Source organism: Nestor notabilis, unplaced genomic scaffold (genome assembly GCF_000696875.1).
Source record: "Nestor notabilis isolate BGI_N333 unplaced genomic scaffold, ASM69687v1 scaffold2398, whole genome shotgun sequence".
Classification (NCBI taxonomy): Eukaryota; Metazoa; Chordata; class Aves; order Psittaciformes; family Psittacidae; genus Nestor; species Nestor notabilis.
The window spans coordinates 3,538-23,606 of NW_009938532.1; the positions used below are offsets into that span (position 1 = coordinate 3,538).

The 20,069-nt window shown below is 35.6% G+C and overlaps 1 protein-coding gene across 1 annotated transcript in view; it reads left to right on the forward strand.

Moving 5' to 3' along the window:
• The first annotated feature begins 3,311 nt into the window (after positions 1-3,311).
• Positions 3,312-20,069, forward strand: part of LOC104409473 (AP-3 complex subunit beta-1-like) — a 28,488-nt gene continuing 11,730 nt past the window's right edge. Inside the window, exons 1-4 of the mRNA XM_010019351.1 lie at positions 3,312-3,537; positions 6,354-6,438; positions 13,008-13,105; positions 18,250-18,388. Coding sequence (XP_010017653.1) covers positions 3,324-3,537; positions 6,354-6,438; positions 13,008-13,105; positions 18,250-18,388 — 536 coding nt within the window. The 5' untranslated portion in view covers positions 3,312-3,323. The remainder of the gene's footprint in view (positions 3,538-6,353; positions 6,439-13,007; positions 13,106-18,249; positions 18,389-20,069) is intronic.

Genomic DNA, 20,069 nt, shown 5'->3' on the forward strand with positions numbered 1-20,069 from the left:
AGGCATTCAGTAATTCTGCCTTCTCTGGGTCTTCTGTTACCAGGACACCCATCTGATTCAGCAGCAGCCCCGCATTTTCTCTAATTCTCCTTTTGCTGCTGATATACTTGCAGGAGCCCTTCTTGTTGTCCTTGATGTCCTTTGCCAGACTCAATTGCAAAGGGGCCTTGGCCACCTTTGTTGCATCCCCGCATACCCTTGACAACGTTCCTATAGTCCTCCCACTTGGTCTGTCCCTTTTTCCATATTCCGTAAATTTCTTTCTTGTGTTTAAGATTTACTAGCAGCTCCCTGCTCATCCATGTTGGTCTCCTGATTTCTTTGTCATGGGGATACACTGGTCTTAAACTTGGAGAAAGTGGTGCTTGTATATTGACCAGCTCTCTTGGACTCCCTTGTTTTCTAGAGCCCTTTCCCACGGGATTCCTCTAAGTAGGTCTTGGAAGAGGCCAAAATCAGCTCTCTGGAAGTTTAGGGTTCCGGTCCTGCTTACTACTTTGCCTTCCCCATTTCGGAGAGGTAATCAAATAACCAGGTTCTTAACAAGGGCTGTCAGAGGATTCACCATAACCATAAGCACCCTCAGTGTGGTTAGCCCTTTGATCCTCATTTTGAGAGGATGTCAGGAGACATTTGTCACTCTGCTGGTTGGTATGACCTACTCCCCAGGAGGAAGCAATTGCATGAGCACTGCCATTTTGGACCCCACCCTTCAACTCCTGTCACAAGAGTCATTACTTCTTAAATATAATTTAAAGATAAACTACATGAAAGTAACCTTAATCTTTTATATTTATGCCAGTAAAATGGCACAGGAGTAAAAAGATACCTGGTCATTATTGGTCTTGTAAAATTGCATTGAACTGTGTTCTTGGACAAAAGAGTTAGGTAAGTTCATGCTTGTCAGAGACCAGTAATTAGACTGAAAAAAAATGACTCCATTTAAAATAATGGTGCCTGTATTCTTCAAGTGTTATTGCTACGACTATTTAAAGAGGGACAGAAGTTTATATATTTGGGTAAGTGTTCTATTGTAAATAGCTGTATTTTCTTCTGATCGTATAGGAAAATGAAAAATGTTGTTTCTGAGAATATCACAGTATCTTTTTAGGGGTAAGAAAATGAGAACTTTAACAGTTTACTTTAAAAGTATTAATAAATTGCGCAGATTCAAAGTTGGGGTTGTAGAGTTTACTCAGTTCAAATGTATTCGAAAATTGTCTTTAGTCTGCACACTAAAAGTTACTGGTAGATCATAAAATCATAGAATGGTAGGGTTGGAAAGGAACTTAAGATCATCTAGTTCCAATCCCCCTGCCATGGGCAGGGGCATCTCACATTAGACCATGTAACCCAAGGCCCTGTCCTACCTGGCCTTGAACACTGCCAGGGGTGGAGCATTCACCACTTCCTTGAGCAGCCTGCATTGTTGAACTTCATGAGGTTGGCATTGGCCACTTCTCAAAAGTGTCAAGGTCCCTCTGGATGGCATCCCTTCCCTCCACACACCGCTTGGTGTGGTGCAGTTGATAAACTGCAAGCAGACTTGCAGAGGGCGCATCAATCCCACTGTCCTTGTCACCAGCAAAGGTGTTAAACAAGAATGGTCCCAACACCGACCCCTGAGGGACAGCACTCATTACTGGTCTCCATTTGAACATTGAGCTGTTGACCGAGATCATTAATGTATGAAAAAAAAACGATACCAGAGATTAGAGAAAGAAACACTAGGTAAAAAGTTGAAAATGACATCTGATGTGGAAGTTTTTTCCAGGGGTTTTTGCTCAGTAACATCCTGTATGTGTTGTTCTAATTACAGGCACACATCAATTGAGTTTTGAGGAGATGGGAAGCCTTTCTGCCTTTTCTTCGTCATAATTTGTTCTTCATTCAGTATGATACGTGTGAAACTTAATGTGCCTTCTGAAGCCCCCACTGAATACATACTCAGTTCCTCGTGTTTTCTTCAGCTTTCACCAATGTTGTGCTCACACTTCTGAACATTTAATAGTTCATCTTTACAGATACTCATTTGAGGTGATGACTGTTACTAGCCTGGCTTTTCAGTTCAGAAACAGGTGCTCAGAGGTGGAGATCAAGTTTGTTACGTGCTCTCTAACTTCTGAAGTTTTTCAACAGAATTCTTTACAGCCTGATGTTGTTCACACACTCTTCCATTTCTGTAGCACCTTTTGGCTTTAAATCCCAGCTCTTTCAAGCTTATCATATTATTGAAAGTGTTCACTAAGTATTCAGATCAGCCCCTCCATGTTGAATGTGGCAGTCAGGAGAAGGCAAGATAAAAGCCCTTTCTGCTTGCGTAGCTGCTGGGAGTCTTGAACATCCTGCTGTTTGCAATTATCTCTTCCACTTGGTTACACAGTCAGAGCTATGGGTAGGGCAAGAGAAGATGGACACTCATCAGTGGAAACATGTACACGGTAAAGTTTGGTAACTCATAGTGCATTGACCAGACAAATGGGATTTTCATGCTAAGCATTCAGCTTTTTCAGCCTCTGTGTTCTGTATGTGTGGTGTCACTGTTCATGTAATTTCCTAGCCGTTCTTTATAACTTGTTTAAAGAATTCAGAATCGCTTTTCTGCGGTTTTCTGCATATTCCTTACTTTTGCAGTTTTGAACTCATGATTGTGGAGTTCCTTTGCAGCAATATCTTCTGGAAATTTGTTTGCATACTGAACGTGTTTTATTAATGCTACTTCTACAGGATAGAGTGGAGCCGAATATCCTTGTGGCAGTAAGGCGGTTTTAAAAATGGCAGCATCCTTCTGCTCTGTATAACTGTGGTTTTAGTATTTGCGTGATGTAATTGTTAGGCCACATTTTTTGGTGGTTTTAACAAGAGAAGATGACAATTCCTCACTATACTTTCACAGCACAGAGTGGGCTTGGGGTCACCCTTGAGGTGTGATGCATAGAATGGAATGAGACTTCATGTTGGATCAACATAATTATTTTAACTCTTAACTCTGAAAAAGATCTGATAATCTTTTTAACAGTAGAATTAAAATACTGAAAACAGATGTATAATGGACAGTGAGGCAAATAAAACAAAGTTAAAGCTTCTATTTCTCAGCACCAGAAATGTTATTTTTAGATTCTTCTATCTAACATCTATTGCTGAAATTTGTTTATGGATTTGAATGTGTCCTTATATGTCTATAGTTCACTAAAATTGTGATTAGAAAGCAGGTGCTCTAGCTGAGTGAAAAGTGCAATATTTAATTGTCATTTTATCTGTTCTTGGCTTACAGCATTCACCAGCCCTTGTTTTGTACTTAACAGGTCACTACCCAAGTCTCTATGCCAACAAAAACACATGAACTGCTTCATCGAATGAGTGGAAAAGGTTTAGCAGCTCATTATCGCTTCTCAAGACAGCCAGGCATTTTTGGTGATCGTATGGTATCTGTGCAAGTGACAGTAACAAATACAACTGATCACAAGATAGAGAATATTCACATCGAAGAGAAGAAATTACCTCCAGGCATGAGGATGCATGAGTTTAGTCCAATAGGTAATTGTATCCTATCTTTAAAAATACAAAATCTTAATGTTTTGCAGAACTTTAAATATAGGAAAGGGGTTTTGCATAGTCATAGATGTTCTCATATATATATGTATACATACACACACTCATGCAGCTGTATTTTCTTAGGTAATCTGATACTAAAAGAAATTAATTCGGCTTTCCCCTACTTGTATTTGACATCAAAAATAACTCCTTAGATAACAACTTCTGTGCCTGAAATCTTACCTGCTTTTTCAAGTAACATTCATATAATATCTGTTCCAGTCAATATAATAAAGTTTTTCTGTCTTCCCACAAACTTTGATTCTCTTACAGCCTTAATCCAGAATGGCTATAATGGGCTACTATTTAGAATGAGGTTTTGATTTATATTCACAATTATTTTCTCTCCAACCTTTCAGGACGTGTTCCAATGTCACACTACCCTCAAAGTGAAGAATTTCTTCCTAATACCTAATCTAAATCTACCCTCTTTCAATTTAAAGCCACTCCCCCTTGTCCCTTCGTGCCCTTGTAAAAAGTCCCTCTCCAAATTTCTTGTAGGCCTCTTTCAGGTACTGGAATACTGCTATAAGGTCTGCCTGGAGCTTTCTTTTCTGAACATTATCCTGTGAATCCAGGTCACATTAGAAGAATACAGAAACAGTTCTTAAAGCACAGCAGTGAAGAGTATTCTTTGTTCTCAGTAAATCATTAACATCATTAAAAAGGTGTTTGGTATTAAATTGCTGTATGCTATTGAAATACATATTTTTAATACTGAGAAGGCTCTACAGATTTACAACAAATAGCTACAAAAGCAGTGTAGAATGCTACAGTTTATTTCAGCGTTAAAATCTCGTAGCCATTTGCATTTTAATGATTATACATGCTTGATCAAGATTACTTTTAGAAAAGATACTACTTTTTGTATTAAGTGAACTGTTTAGTGTTTATTTCTCTAATAAAGACAGAGTTCTGATTTCATGTTAGTTTTGACCATCAGCCTTAATTTATGACCCTCCCTTTAAACATTTAAAGAAATAAAGCCACAAAGGCTTATAAGTAGAAAACCGGTACTTCTGTAAGTCAGACCAGGTGATACTGTACTCACAATAACAGTCAGGGAACAGTAGCATTTACTTCCCTCATGTGGGTGGGGGGGGGGAAACGGAAAAAAAAATAATAAGTTATCCAGTTCAGGTTTCTTGAGTTCCACAAGACAGTCCTATCCTTTAAAGTATTTATTTCCTCAAGAAAGACATTATTGTGGCATATGTCCTGTGAAGTTGCTGGTTTCTTCAGTGGAAAATAAGTAATGTATCATCTGAAGTTCCTTCAAAAAATGTTGTTTTTCTTGCTTGAATGCAAATTTTCTGTATTCTTTGTCACCTTATGTAGCTCAGTTTATATCGCCCATTCTTGTAACTATATTTTCTATTGCCAGCATTTGGAAAACGCATCCTTTAATTTGCCCAGCAGAAAGAAAAGAAGAAGTGTTAGTGTAGACAGGTATTCCTACTGGACTATGTCTAGTTTTGCCTCCATCTCTGCAATTAATGATGGCAATTGTCCTGATTTTGCCAATAGAAATGGACCAAATTATTTTACCTGAGTCCCTGTGCACAGTATTTTTTTGTTGGGTTAGGTGCCTTTGAAACCCTATTGGAGAACAGTAAGATCAAAGACTTCAGTAAAGCTTAGTTTGAATTTGAGCATGACCCTGTAATCTTTCAATGCTTTACACCGACCTCTTGAAATACTTTGTTTTCTCTTCATTTCCTAGCATTAGCTTAGTCTTTGCCTAACTGCATCACATACACATTTTCCATGTTTGTCAGAACTTACTCTTGAGCAGCTAAATTTTGTTTCCTTTTGTTATAGAGCAGCTGCCTACTCTTTAGTTCCTAAAAAGCATCAGATAAGTCAGTGAATAAACTGGAAATTAGACACTTTTCTGCCTGCCCAATAATTTTTATTTGAATTCCTGTATTTAACTGTGCTTTTAGGTTTTCTTTCTTGCAAGCTTGAGAAGTCGAACTGCTACAATGCTTGTTCTTAGTATGTCTGCTTATGCAAAGAAAGAGCTTTTCCGCCTACCAAAACAAAGCCTTACCTCTACGGCATTAAGAAAACAGTATAGTGATACAACCAAGAAACTAAGAATGAGCATGTCTTTTAATATCTTAATTTGAGAAGTCCACAAGTCTGCACTGCTTGTAAAGCACAAAATTATCTTCTATTTTGGGTTCATAATCTTTCTACTCCTTTCCATAACTAATGCAAGGAGAATACTGAGAAGTACGTAAATCGTACTAAATATGAAGTATTTTAAGTTGATCTCTTTTTCCATTACTGTGTGTGGTAATCTAAATTTTTTTAATGTTTGTAGTGGTTTCTCATTTATTAAGTAAATTTGCAAACTGATGTTACTGAAAGTGTTACTGTGCTGGATCTATACACAAATAAAATGATGTAACTTCAGTATTTTTTTTTCTGCAAAAAATTTTCCTAGATTTTCTAGGAAAAATTCTTACTTTGTTGATCGTGGGACTGTAAGATTAAAGGGCAGCATTTCATGTACACTGGCTGTGGGTAGACGGAATCCAAGACACTTAAACATGCAAGCGTGACATTTGCATGGTGCTTACTTGAAACAGAGCTACAAGTATTAGCAATTTTTATGGAGGTTTTGATTTTGGTTTTGTTTGTTTGTTTGTTCTAATACAGGTTTTCTAATTATGTACAGTTTGGGGGTTTGCATCTGAGTTTTTCTGTTGCTTTGCATGTGTAATTTACCTATTCAAAATGTTTTCATGTAGAATGCCTTGAGCCTGCAGGATCTGTTACCGTTTCAGTGGGTATTGACTTCTGTGATTCTACTCAGATGGCCAGTTTCCAGTTATGGTGAGTTCCTGGGTGAGGGGGGTAATTTTTTGCTCTCTGAAGGCACAAGTAGTGTATACTGGAAGTTTACTTGACAGTAGCAGACTTGCTGTTTATTAAATATTTAAAGAATTGAAGAACAGTTCACAACATGATGTATACCCAAGATGTTTTTAGCGAAATAAGATGAAGTTAGTGTTTGCTTTTACTATTACAAGGGTTATCAGTTTACTTCAGTCTGCTGAATATTTTGGCACTTCTAAAAACACAGATTTGATGGTAAGCTCAAATCTAGGTTTGAAATCACATGTGTGAGTTCAAAACCTCTTCGACAGGTTGTATTTGGGAGGTCCTGTTTTTCCCCTGGTACAAATGATACCAAGCAGAATTATGAACTCTTCTTCTGATGTAGAATTGCTTCTCTGTTCGAGCTTCATCTTTATTATTTACCCTTCTTGGGATTCTTCTTAATAACACTGCCTTGAAGGAAGCAGTCAGGTCTGACTAGTCTGCTGGAGTGTTTTGTGCGTGTTCTTCCTTGTAAAAAATCACAGGTCAAAAAAGCATATAGGGTGACCAATTTTACTACCTTGAGTGCTTATTATGACTGTGATCTATGTAACATGACTACATGAAACCAACCCCAAAATTTGCTGGCCAAAGAAACTTATTCCTTATGCTGTAGATTATTTAAAATTATTAAAGAAAGAGTGAAAAGTAACTGGCTGGCCAACTAGATTTTGTCGTATATCAATGGCATTAATGGCACATTCAAGAAGTTCCTTTGTATGAGTTCCTGTTGCATTATAGCTTGCCAACCCAGTGAGAGCTCTCTTATACACTAACACTTGAAATCAGGGAAAATTTATAGTAGCAGTGTCCAAACATTAGTAATGAGTGTATGGGAGAAAGCTAGACACCTTCTTTTAAGCATTATTTAGGCTTATAGTCTTGGAAACTATACAGATAGATCTGCATACTTTTTTTTTCTTTTCTTATTTTGATACAATGTTTTCTGACATATTTTGTTTCAAGAAGCACTACTGTATATATTCTGGATATTGAATAGACATTCTCGTTGCTGCGTTTCAGTTTAGGGAGGAAGCTTTTTGGGAAAGTTCCATGTCCTTTTCTTGAATGCTGTAGACATTTCAGTGTAGTTTTACTAAGCACAGCTTTTGCAACTTACCGGTTATTAAAGATAACAGGAAAATCTTAATAATACAGATGTACCCAAATGACTCCAAAAGAATTGTTACTAAAATAAAAGTTCTTGTTCCAGGGGCAAGGATTTATTTTTATTACTCCTCAAACGTGTTCCTATACAGTCTATGCTCATGTATAGTCATTTTAAGATACTACTACCTGCAGTAGGATGTTCGCAGCATGTACTTTATGTGTATCACATTGTTGAAGCTGGTCTGTATGCTGTTTGCTGGAATTTGGAACCAGCTTTGGACTGTTGGCTGATGCTATGTTAGTTTGGGAAGGGAAGTTCTCTTCTAGGCAATGCAATTTCATAATGGCTTCAAAATGATAGGCTCTCTTTTCTGAAATATATTTGGGGTTTGGTCTTTTTTTTAATAAAATATGCTCAGTTTATCAAGCAGGAACATACTTTTTTTTAAAAAGAGCAGATTTTTTTTCAAGGCATATTTTCAGTATAATAATGATTTGATTCCAAACTCAGACCATTTATTGCTGAGAATCTTAGCAGTGATGAGGATAAGCAATGTAGCATAACACATTGATTTTATGCAGATCATCACCGTTATGTTTTGGGAGGTCTGCTGTATTAGTGATATATAAAAACTGATTACTTTCTCCAACATTGCCTAGTAATTGTTTATTATTTTCCTATTAGACAAACAAGACAGATCAATATTCCTGAACACCGACCAGGCTATGAGTAACATCACTGTAAATAGATTTGCCTCAGACCTCAATGGTGTATTCATTTTAATGATTTGGACAATGTGAGTCCAATGACAAAGAGCTCAAGCTAAGTTTAAAATTAAATTAAGAATAGGAATTGCTTACTTTGTTCCTTTGCTAATTGATAGGGCCTTGCTGCTTTGACACTACTTCTTAGAAAATAGTATTAAAATAGATAAAATGTTCTTTGCATTCAAATTGCTATTTTACTGTTAAAACATGTATTGTTCAAAATCCTAGTAATGTTCAATATTATTGAAGAAATTGTGCAGTGTGATGTTTCAGGGGCACTATCTCAGAGAACTCAGCTGCAGCCTTTTTAACTTGTCATATTTATTAAAAAGCTTTTATCCAAAAAGAAGAAAGACTTGTAGAAGTTAGTCAAAATATAATTGAAATACTGTGGACAAAAAGGTGTTGATATTCTTGTTTTTCCTGCTAACATATCTTTATGAAAGACATTGACAGTTATTCTGCGTTTTTGTTAGAGTCATGTTCAGTGGTGGCGTGTTCCTGATCAAAATAATTTTCCTAACGTTGTTCTAAGAGAAGCACTTTGTCTTGCATCAAATGTAATTGATCCTGAAGCAGTGTAATCACAATTACTCACTTTCTTAATTGGCCTGCCCAAAATCAGAAAATGGAAACCGATCGGCAGTGTTTAAATCAATAGCTTTGTAGTAAAGCTTGTGGGGGTAGGGACATAGTGGTAATGGGTAGATCAATTGGTCTTAGATGCCAATCATGGTCTGTGTGTTTTGCATAGCAAACACTAACTCTCTGCTTGGGGATGTGCTGTTGTACTAGCGGTTCAATAAATACAAACTGTAAGAAGTAAAAAACTAACGTGAGTAATAAAATATTTAGATCTCTTCCTGAATTTGTTGTACAAGTCAAGGACAAACAAGGAGAAACTGCATTAGAGGGAGAGGTTTGAAGGCCTGAACCTTGAAAGACCTCATGAATACTATTTTTATTAAGCAAGATCACACATCTAATTAAAAAGAGATGATACACCTTAACGTGAAAACTGGTCCTAATGCATTTATTTAGATTATTAGATTGTGTATTAGGATGCTTACATTATGTACTCATAAGAGAACATCTCTTCATTGTTATTTTTCTTGTGTCACCTCCTTTCAGAGGCACATTCTTTCAGCCACGCTGCTGTGCTGCACAATAGTGCCTCTCAAGCGGAAAGTTAAAGAGGAATAAATGGAGGAACTTAGTCTTTTAAAAGATTTCTGTGAGCACTATTTGGCACTATGAAACTTACTTCCTTAACCCAAAGGCACCCACACCAAGTTATTCTGACAAAATGATACTCTCTCAGAAAAGCAAAGCTCTCGTGACTTTCTTTTTGGGTTACTTTGTTAAGATTCTGCAAGCAGGATATACATAACATAGAAGTATAAAGCAATTTGTTACTGGTAGTCTGGTAGCTTGTTGAGTCCTAGTTAAGCATTAGTATATTCATAACCCCCAGCAAGAGACCTCAGTCCTTGCAAGGCAGGTAGGCATCATTACATAGAGGAAAGGTAAAAACAGATCTTTGGTGATACAGACTGACTGCAGAACTCCACTGCAGAATTTTATTTTTCCTTGTCAGATTGTGTATGTTCCCATATTGCTGTGTTTTCTGTTGAATCCTGCAAAAAGTGAGACTGCACATGAGCCACTACTGTAATTTCTTCTATCGCTTCAGCCTTTTTTCTTGTAGAAGCAGGATGCTGTCTTTTCGTTTCTTCAGCAAGACTATGAGCAAAGTCTCCTAACCTTCTCCATTCCATGTTTTGCAAGAACTTAGTGTATGGCTCCTCCTCTTCCTTTTTTAATCATATGTGGAGATTTTTTGAATACAAGACAAAAATAGTGAGCTGGATTTGCACACATTCTCGGTCAAACAGCTACTAGGAGTGAAATAAAAAAGGATAATATAAATAGCAAGAAGAATATTCCCCAGCCTCTTATTAGAATAATAATTTTTAAAAGCTTTGAGAATCAAGACTTTAAAGACTGCTGTTGTGGAATCATACACAAGTGATAATACTATTTGTATTAGTTTTAAAGAAGATGTTGCCATCATTGTCCTCAAGTGTTTTGTCATGGCAGATAAATTCTTTCCCAGGAACCCTTTGGAGCCAATCTTTTTTAAAAAAAAATAAAAATAAAAAAATGAAGGGAAGAGAGAGAGAGACAATAGGGAAAATCGGCGCTGGCTTCACATGCCAGGTGTGTGCTGCTCCCACTGCAGCCATCTAAAGAAAAGTTAGAACTGTGCATCTTCTAAAGGATTACGTGTTAGTCTTGCATTGTCGTTTATCAGGTAGGACCAGTTGATTTCCAGATGCTCCTTCTGACCTGAATTGTTCTATGAAACTATAAATTACTCCCATTAAATCAGATATTGCTACATCTCTAATATAAATATGTAATAAAACAGATGCTGGTCAGTAAACAAAAGCTGTATATTTAGCCTGTAAAGTGTGTGCTAAAGCAAATGATATGAGGGAGGATGATTTTCTCTGGCTGAAAAAAAAAATTACTGAAGTACGCTAAAATTAAAGTAATGCAAAGCAAAACAGATTCAGGCTAAAGTGAAGTTAAGAGCAAAGTGGTTCTGAAGAACTAGCAATTTCTGCTTGCAAACTGAGAAGAGTTCATGGTTTATTGAAGAATGTCTTGCTAGCTTTTTAATCACTAGGGCAAAGGGAAGTGGCATGTTTGTTAGCAGCAGAGGTGTCAAGTGCTCCTCTTGAGCAGTTATAGCCATATAAAACCCAAGCTATGCTCACGCTTTTATTCCTTCATATTGTGAAAAGATTGTTATAAACAATTCAGAGCAAGTGGCATGTTCAGTCAATGTAGGACATGAATCATTGTACAGAAAACTGTTTTATCTGGTTTATGGTGAATTATGTAGTGCACATCTTGCTTTAATATGAAAGATAACATTGGTTAAATGATCAGTTGAACAATACCAATGAAAGTGTTGTTGAAAGTTTTAGTCACATAGTCCAAGCAGTGTATATAAGCAGCAAAAAGTTATGAGGCAGTTGATTAAAGACCTTTACTTCAGCTTCTAAGGTGATGGAGTTCCTGGTCAGTTTTCCAAGGAAATAAAAAATATATGTAATAAAAATAAATCTTACTTACGCAAACAATCCCTGCTCTTTTAGCACACTAATGTCTTTTTAGAGATGGACAGTATTTAAAGTAGTATATGGGAAAGAAAAATGAGACTTTGTTAGCTAAGCAAATTTTTAAAAGCAGTTCTTCATAATGATTCTTTATAAAGGAAATACTAGCCAAGTTTGAAGGAATTGTTTCAATGTATGTTTACTAAATAATACTTTTCAACAAAATTAATATTAATTCTGAATTTTATTTGAAAAACCCATATTTGAGATACATAAGCATAATTATAACACATCAAAAGTCAGAAAGTAAGACTGTACTAGTCCTAAACATTTGTGAAATTGTGAAATCAGATAATTATGGTAAGTATTAAAATTTTAAGTAATAGGATCTTAAAATGCTTTCCTGTTTTCAAGTTGCTTGTCTTGCATCTTTAGGACAAGACATGTACCTCTTCTATGTTTATGATATAGTGCTGGTTTTTCCATCAGTCTGGTTTTTTTCGGAATGTTGAAGTTGCAGAGTTAGAAAAAAATCAGTTTGAGGTTAATTTGGATATTAATAGATTAAATACATCGTCCATTCTAATGACTGTATCATTATATTTAAGTAGGATATCTGAGGCATATCAACCATCAATATGTATTGACTATTTAGTACATCAGGAAAAAAAAAAAAAGTATTCTATTCTAAGGATTTCTCATGCATCAAAGCATTAACAAAGATTTTGACTGGATGTACTGATCCTGAATTGTTAGCCTAATCCCTTATGGTATAGTTAGTCAATCAGATATAGCAGAATTAATGTATCTTGAGTTTTTATAGCCTTGGAGAACTCTAAGATGAGAGAGTTGGAAACTTGGATAATAGAATGAGTAGGGAGGGCAAGTTCACTGTAAGGTATTTATTTCTTAAGGAGGAATCTATAGCACTTGATAGTCGTGTGCTACTATTGATAGTAAGCTTTTTTAAATCTCTGCCATTATGAGAACTGCCTCAAATTCTGCAGTTTTTCAGCATGTTTTTACATCAACCGGTATGCTCTGTGGTTTCGTTACTCTAGAATTGTTTGGTTTTTTTAGACAATATTAATCCTATCTGTCTGAAATTAGATCTTTTCTAGGTTTAGCCATATTTCTGGGGCAGCTATTGTTGATGGTGGGATTTGTGAATAACAGTTCTTTTAAAGGAATTGTAAAATGTATAATAATTTGTCTTTTGAAGCATTTAGTTTGAGTGTGATGCTTTATAGATTACAAATAAACATTAATATCAGTAAAAGTTATATTTTCAGAAATACAAGAGCATGCATACTATATTAATACACATTTGTACTGGAGAAAATGGATCAGCTTTATTGATATAATAGATTAGCAGGCTTTTGGATTAATAAAGTAGGAATGACTCAGGTAGTTATTACACTGTTTAGAGATTCCGTGGTAAAATTGGACCTGATATGTATATATTAATCTTTGCTGAAGCACTTGGTTGATACTCTGTAATTTCTCTTTTCTCAGCACAAAGGATGATTGTTTCAATGTTAGCATTCAGCCCCCTGTTGGAGAACTGCTTTTGCCTGTCACTATGTCAGAGAAAGACTTTAAGAAGGAGCAAGGTGAGAAATACTTCAGCAGCTTCGATAAATGTATTTGGATGAGAAGAGGGCTGAGTGCGCCTTTCAATTTCCCAGCATACAGCAAGTGTTTCCTGTGTAGCTGTTTGCATTAGTCTCCATTAGTATTCAGTCCAATACTAATTATTTAATTTAAAAATCTTTTAGAAAGGATATACAGTCGTATTTGACAGCTTTTCAGTGTGCCTCTAAAAGCACAAAGCCTACCCTTTACTCTGAAACAGTCTTTTGGCTCAGAGAGTCTCTTGGCTCCCTGTCATGAAGTATGAATGTCTTTCCTACTAGCAGTAAAGCAGAAAGTTGAAACCACAGCTCAAGGAAATAAACCAAATATTCACTGATATGGTGTCTATCTTTGCTAGCCTTTATTCCAAGGCTGTGTTTAAATATTCTTAGTGTACCTGTTCCTTAGCTACTTTGAAGATTATTTTAATCTTTTTCTTTTCAACCACCTCGTATAAAAAATATTCTTGTTGGAATACTGTTTTAGAAAGGTGTCATGTTTTATATACTTCTGCATTCTCCTAATCTTGAGTCTTTAAAGAATGCAAGTTTCTGATGCTAGTCCAAACACAAACCTCCCTAAGAGCTTTTAGTGACGTCAATATTTTATACAATAATTAGAGAAAATTGTACTTAGCTTTTACTGTGTGTTAAATGGAATAGTCTATGCTGCTACCCTTAATTTGGATGTGATTCTTGGATGTTTTAAAATAGAAATGATTACATTTTGCATGCATTCAAATGTAATAGTGTTTACTCATCTATCTGAATGTATGGGGATTTACATGTGTAAATCTCTTCACACTGAGATGAGAATATACCCATGGGATCCTGTCTCATTGCTGTGTAAGGCTCAGAAACTCTGTATATCCATCAAGCAGTCAGGAACACCAATAAGTAATGCTATGTATTATTAATTATTGCTTTTGAGCATTTCTTGCTTTTGTGTTTTTGAATTATTAAGAAAGATTAAATATTGCCTAGATCATTTTCAGTTAAGCTTATGGCTGTACTGAAAAGTTAGGATTGTGCTTTGTGTTCTTAACCAATTGATACTTATTTGCTGTTCTTACCCTTTGCTGGCTAAAGCCTGCCTCTGCATTATACCTGCTCAGCAAACCAAGGTGAGTGATTGAACGAGGCTGCGGCACATACATTTTAAACTGTTCCCTTCTAAAAATTGTAGCTGAAGTTGTAGTGAAACAAAGGCAGATTACTGTGCTTCTCCCCCACCACCGCCTCGTTTTTTGTATTTGCTTGCTTTGTGATATTTGATAGAGTTTTTGTATGTTTTACTGTGACTGAGGGCTTTTTTTCCTCCTGACTGGCCATACAGAACCACGAGCACATAGAAGAAGTGTACTTGGAGAATAGCTGTGGTCCTCTGTGGAGTTGTTGCCAAAATTCCTTTTTCTTCTGCCATTTTACTTCTATGGTTGTTGATTATTTGTCTGAATAAATCTGGCAGCTGTTTGCTATGTTTAATAGAGCAGAAAGGCTACTCTGAATAAAGCTATTTGAAAATTTGTTTATATGAAGTATTTGTAAATCCATGAAGGTCTCTTGGCATTTCTGTATCGTGCGCTCTGTCTTCCTGAATTCATTCTTTTATGCAGGACTTGATGCTGGCAAATTTACTACAGGTTTAAAAACCTTTTCTATTGCAACTTTTTTTTTAAAGATATCAACTGTTTCAGAATATTCATGGTAATAGAGGTCTCAGTTCTAAATTTTACATAAGTATTTATTACAAAGATCTAGGAGCAGCTAGCATTTGGGGAGAATTACTGTGTGATCTTGTTAAATGAAAAATCCAAATTACAATAAAAAATGCAGAGCAATTTAGAAGTTGGTATATATTATTCTATTTTGTGTTTAACTTCAATTTGTTTGTATCCTCCAAATGAATCTGAGTTATATAACTTATTTTTCACTTGTCATGCTTTTTCTTTTTACTTTTTTTTTTCCTTGTTTTTTGGGCATAAGATGTTTCAAGTCTTGTACCTGGAGATGCCTTATTTTATTCACAACCAAAACAAATAGATAAAAAATAGTGAAAGAGTGAGGAGAATATTAGAAATGCAAGATTATATTGGGGGAGAATGAGAATATGTATAGAGTTTAGGGATTTTTACATCTAAATCGCATGTGTAACCTACTAAGAATGCTAAAGATGAAATAGCCGGTATTATACTGCTATGTAGAAGACAACTCATTGCTATATATCTTTACACTCGGCTGTTTTGCATTGTCTTTTATATTTGTATATGTCCATTTTCTTCCTGATGGCATAAGGAGAGGGGAACAGATAGGTTATTGAATATTCATGGCTGTGAAGGTTATATTGTGGTAGTGGCAGAACCTAGAAAGCTGCAGTTATCCCCATGCTGTGTGATAATGGTTAGCCTTGCTAGATGGTCTTCCCTTCCCTCCTAAGCTGGGGAATCCTCCAGTGAGGTAATTCCCCAGGGCAGCAGCTGAGTTAGTGGTTGATCTTGTGATTGGCAATCTGGAAGCAGTGGATAAAAATGGTATTGCCAAACTAATCTACTTTTGTGGTTAAATACTTTTACTGATCTTTAGTTTTACCTGCTTCACATATATATGTATGTGTATATGTATACACATATACCTCGGTTTACATCACATGGCCATGGAAAGTCTAGTTTCTGTAGCAGTAATTCTGCGTGAGTGTTACACGTACTGTTGGAAACTCTGGACCAAATTTTTCACTTGTGTGCTGATTTTTAAAAATGGTAGCAGAACTCCACTTGCCTTAGTTCAGAGTAGAACTAGGTTAACTCGAACATACCTTGCTACCTACCAGTGTAATTTTTCCAATTTCTTTTCCTTTTGTTATTAAAAAGCTGTACAGTTATTTCATTGTATCAGTTAGTTAACCCAGATTAATTGCCACTCTATGCTCTGACTAGAATTCACTCAGATTTTCATGTTTCAAGGAATATTGACAGTGGCGTGTGGTTTTTATAGCTGGATATCTATCAGAATTTTTATGAAGGTGTAAAAACTACTTTAAGTGTAAGGACTGTTTTCCTCCCACCACGACATGTTTTAAAATTATTATCTTTTTAACTGTATACCTGATTCACATTTAAAAAACAAAACAAAACCACCTTGGTTAAGTAAGCAAATTGTTTACCTAATTTCATTAAAATTTATATATCCAGCTTGTCTTTCTAACGAGCAAGATGCTAATTCTTTAAATGGTCGGACATTTACTATTTTCTGGCCCTTGACTACCACGAGCAATCATATTTGATGCCCCTTAATTAGAGCACCCTTTTTTCTTTCCAGGTTCTTTTCCACCTCAGCAATCGAGACAATACATTTGCTTACCATGCTGCTCTCCTAAGTGTTCTTTTGCATGTAAATTAATCTTGATTCAGTTTACACTGTCATGCTGAGTGGTACAAATTGCCTATAACAATAAAACAGCATGAGTTAAAAATAAAGGGGGGTGAAAAGGCAGATTGAATGTGTGCCTTACTTGATAGGATGTTACTTTGCTTTATGCCAATACATTAGTTGACGATAATGAATCTTGTGTTCTGAAAAGCATGGTTTAGTTGATTTTTTTAATTTTACTTCAATGGAGCAGTACCTTGTCTTTTATAGAACAAGTTAGACAAACCATTAATGACAAGAGTGTTAAGGTTAAATATGAAGCAATGCATTCACTTCTCTGAGTGCTATCCATCTTTCCATTTACAGGAGCTTGACAAAAGTACTGGCTTTGTACAACATTTCCTTTAATTACATGCTGCGGGAAACAGGCTTTTAACATAAACATAGTTGCATTCATTTATTCAGCATTTGCTCTTCAATAGAGCTTAATGGAGAAGGTTTAAATCCTAAATGAGTACACACATCTCTCAGCAGTGTTATGTCAGTCCCTGTGCTCTGCTTAAAAGCAGTTTTAGGCTGCGTATGTAGTTTTTAAAGCTTTTGCCTAATAGTAAAGTTAAACAATTTGAAACAATGTTCTATTCCCAAGATAAAGCTGGTCTTTATAGAAGTTGTGTGCTTATTTTTGTTCTCTTCAAGAGGAGATCATGTTCAAAAATAGCCCATTATTTACTTATGAGCTGTTCTATTTTTACTTTGATATTTCTTATTTTGTGACAGCAGCTAATGCACATTCTATGGCATAAAAATGTTGGATTTATTTTTTTAATTGCTCTATTAAGCATCTTAGTGCCATTTGCGCTGGATTGGAACTGTATATGGAGCCCTAAAATATTACCCTTTTGAGACTTTTGCATTGTTTTCATTGTTAATGTTATCGTGGATTTCAGATTCTTCGTATTTCTGCCTAAAGTACTGTGGTGCATTGTTTGCATTTTCACCTTCTGAACATAGTGTGAAATTACACAGAGAGTGTTAAGTTGTAGTTACTATTGGGTTTTAATCAACATGAGCTTCCAGCAAATCATTCTTCAAAACAATGGATGTTGATAGAAAAGTGGCAGTTTTTGTTAAAATGTCCTTGATCAACATTCCCTTCTTTACTTTTTTTTGTTATATGTTTGGATACAATATTGATATTTCTGTCCCATTTTGTTGTGTTATTCAAATTATTTTAATCAAATAGATTATGGTAACATTTCAGAGAATTTCCCAGTTTCTAATGGGATGACCTGATCTCTATGAACTTAATTGAACCAATGACTACTATCTGAATTTCGAGATTATTTTTAGCAATTGGATATGAAGTTGTAATTAAATGCAGTGGGTTTAAAATTGAAAGATTAGAAGATGTCTTTGTATATGGTCTTACTTAAACTGGACTTTTCCAAATCAATCTCACTTAATTTCTGTTTGCATTTTTCTTTTAGGTGACGCTTTTTGTGAAAAAGAACCATCTTGGTTTCACAGTTGTATTAGTATCACATGTCATTGTTCAGCTGTTAGTAATTATAGGGCATTGCAAGTAATACATTAAACAAATGTGATTATTTAATTTATTACACAATTATTTTCTTGACTAACGGTTTAACTTTTAATGCAATGTGGTTTTTTGTTTAGAAGTCTCTTATTTTGGTTTTATGCTTAATAAACAAGCAAATCTTAAAGTACTCACAATGAAATACTTAACATTTCAGGGATGCTGACAGGAATGAATGAGACATCTACTACAATAGCTGTTGCTCCACAGAACTCTACTAGACTTGTAATAATTGAGAAGCTAGTGAAGGCAGCAAACCTGGGTGTTGTCCCTTCTGGTCAAGATAACATACACAGGTAAGATTACATCATTCGTAGTGCAACCATCTTTTAATATGAATTTGTTAGTTCAAAATCAGACGACATTTGATAGTATTAGGGAAAAAATTATTATCCACACCTTTAACAGATGAAGTACCCGATTATACTCTAACATAGAATCCTAAGCAGGTGTTAACTTGAGCCTAAGTACTCCTTAGTTCTTTATTTGAAAGTGTATATCTAGACTGTACTGTACACAGTTAGGGGGAGTTGTCCTTTCAAGGTTTTGTTTCAAAGGGAAAATGTAGTGGTTTAAAGCACAGTAATTTCAAGACCATCTGTATGGTTTTTTGACTTTTGTTTCTGTTTCTAAAAGTAAGTGGCCTTATTCAAGTATATCATCTGTGAGAAACAGCTTGTTTTTCCCACGTTGATTTTTGACCTGTGATATCCAGCTAGTTAAACCTAGATGCTTTTTTTGTGTGTTTGTTGCAGGGTTTTTTTTCAGTTGCATGAAGATCTTTTTAAATGCAGGTTGAACATTAAATTGAACATTTCTTTGTCCTTGCTATGTTTATGCAAGGAAAAACAGTGATCAGCCAAGAAAGTCAATGGCTCTGTCTAGATTCTAAATGTTACTTGTAGATCAATTCATTTCATCCAAAAACTGTGGTACAGAATGTCAGTGGAATTTATATGATTGTTGGTTAATGACAGCTTTTAATGTGATTGACTCGAAATATTTAGTCCCATGAATCTGTATGCCTTGTCACTTGTGACAGGAACAAACAGGAAAGCTGCCATGTGTCAAAAACTGAGTGGACACAAATAACAGCAAGATGTAATTGGAAGCTGTTAACCTGGTCTTGGAATAAGAAAATGCATGCATCTCTCCTAGCATCTCCTAAAGCTGTTCCAGAGTGTGAATTTACCTCTTTAGCTCCTGAATTTTGCTATTTGAATAAGAGCAAAGTATTTTCTTTTAAAACAAAGAACAGTGTTTTTCTTCGAAATTTAGCTGACCAAGATGGCTGTTTGGAATAATGAGAATCCTGTAGCCTACATAGGACTAATAACCTGGTATTTCTCTTTGTCAGATTTAGTCTACTTTGCATCGCTGGGCATTCGTATTGTATTGTATTGCATTAACATTAGCCCAGCTGGATTTTCCTATGTATTTGATACGGTCAATGATAAAATTCTGTTTCACCATAAAAACATGGTACAGCAAGAGCGATTGCACTGAAATGATTGTCACTATTGACACCTGCTCCTCCATGAGAGAGTCCTCATTTGTTGCATCCCTGAGGGATCTATACAGCCTCAACATCAATTCAAAGACTAGGTGAGAGTGTCAATCAAGGGAGACTGAAGTGTCTGCAGCATACAGGTGTTCTCCATCTTTACCTTATCCATCACATGAGACTTATCACATAGGGATGGATTGTTTTGTGACTGAGTCTTGAAAAGGCTTCCAGAAGTAATAGCTTAGTTCCTAGCTCAGCCATAGGTTTCCTGATGGTAGATAAGTTCCTAATTTGATCTTGCTTTTTTTCTTGCTCTTTAAAAAAAAAAAAAAAAAAATAAAAAGAAGAAAGGAAAGGAGGTTTTGCACAAAACAGAGACTATGACCAGCAGTAAATAAATTGAAGATGTACTTCCAGTTGGGTACGCTCCTTCAGAGACAGTGGTTAAAAACATGTTATGGTCAGGCTGA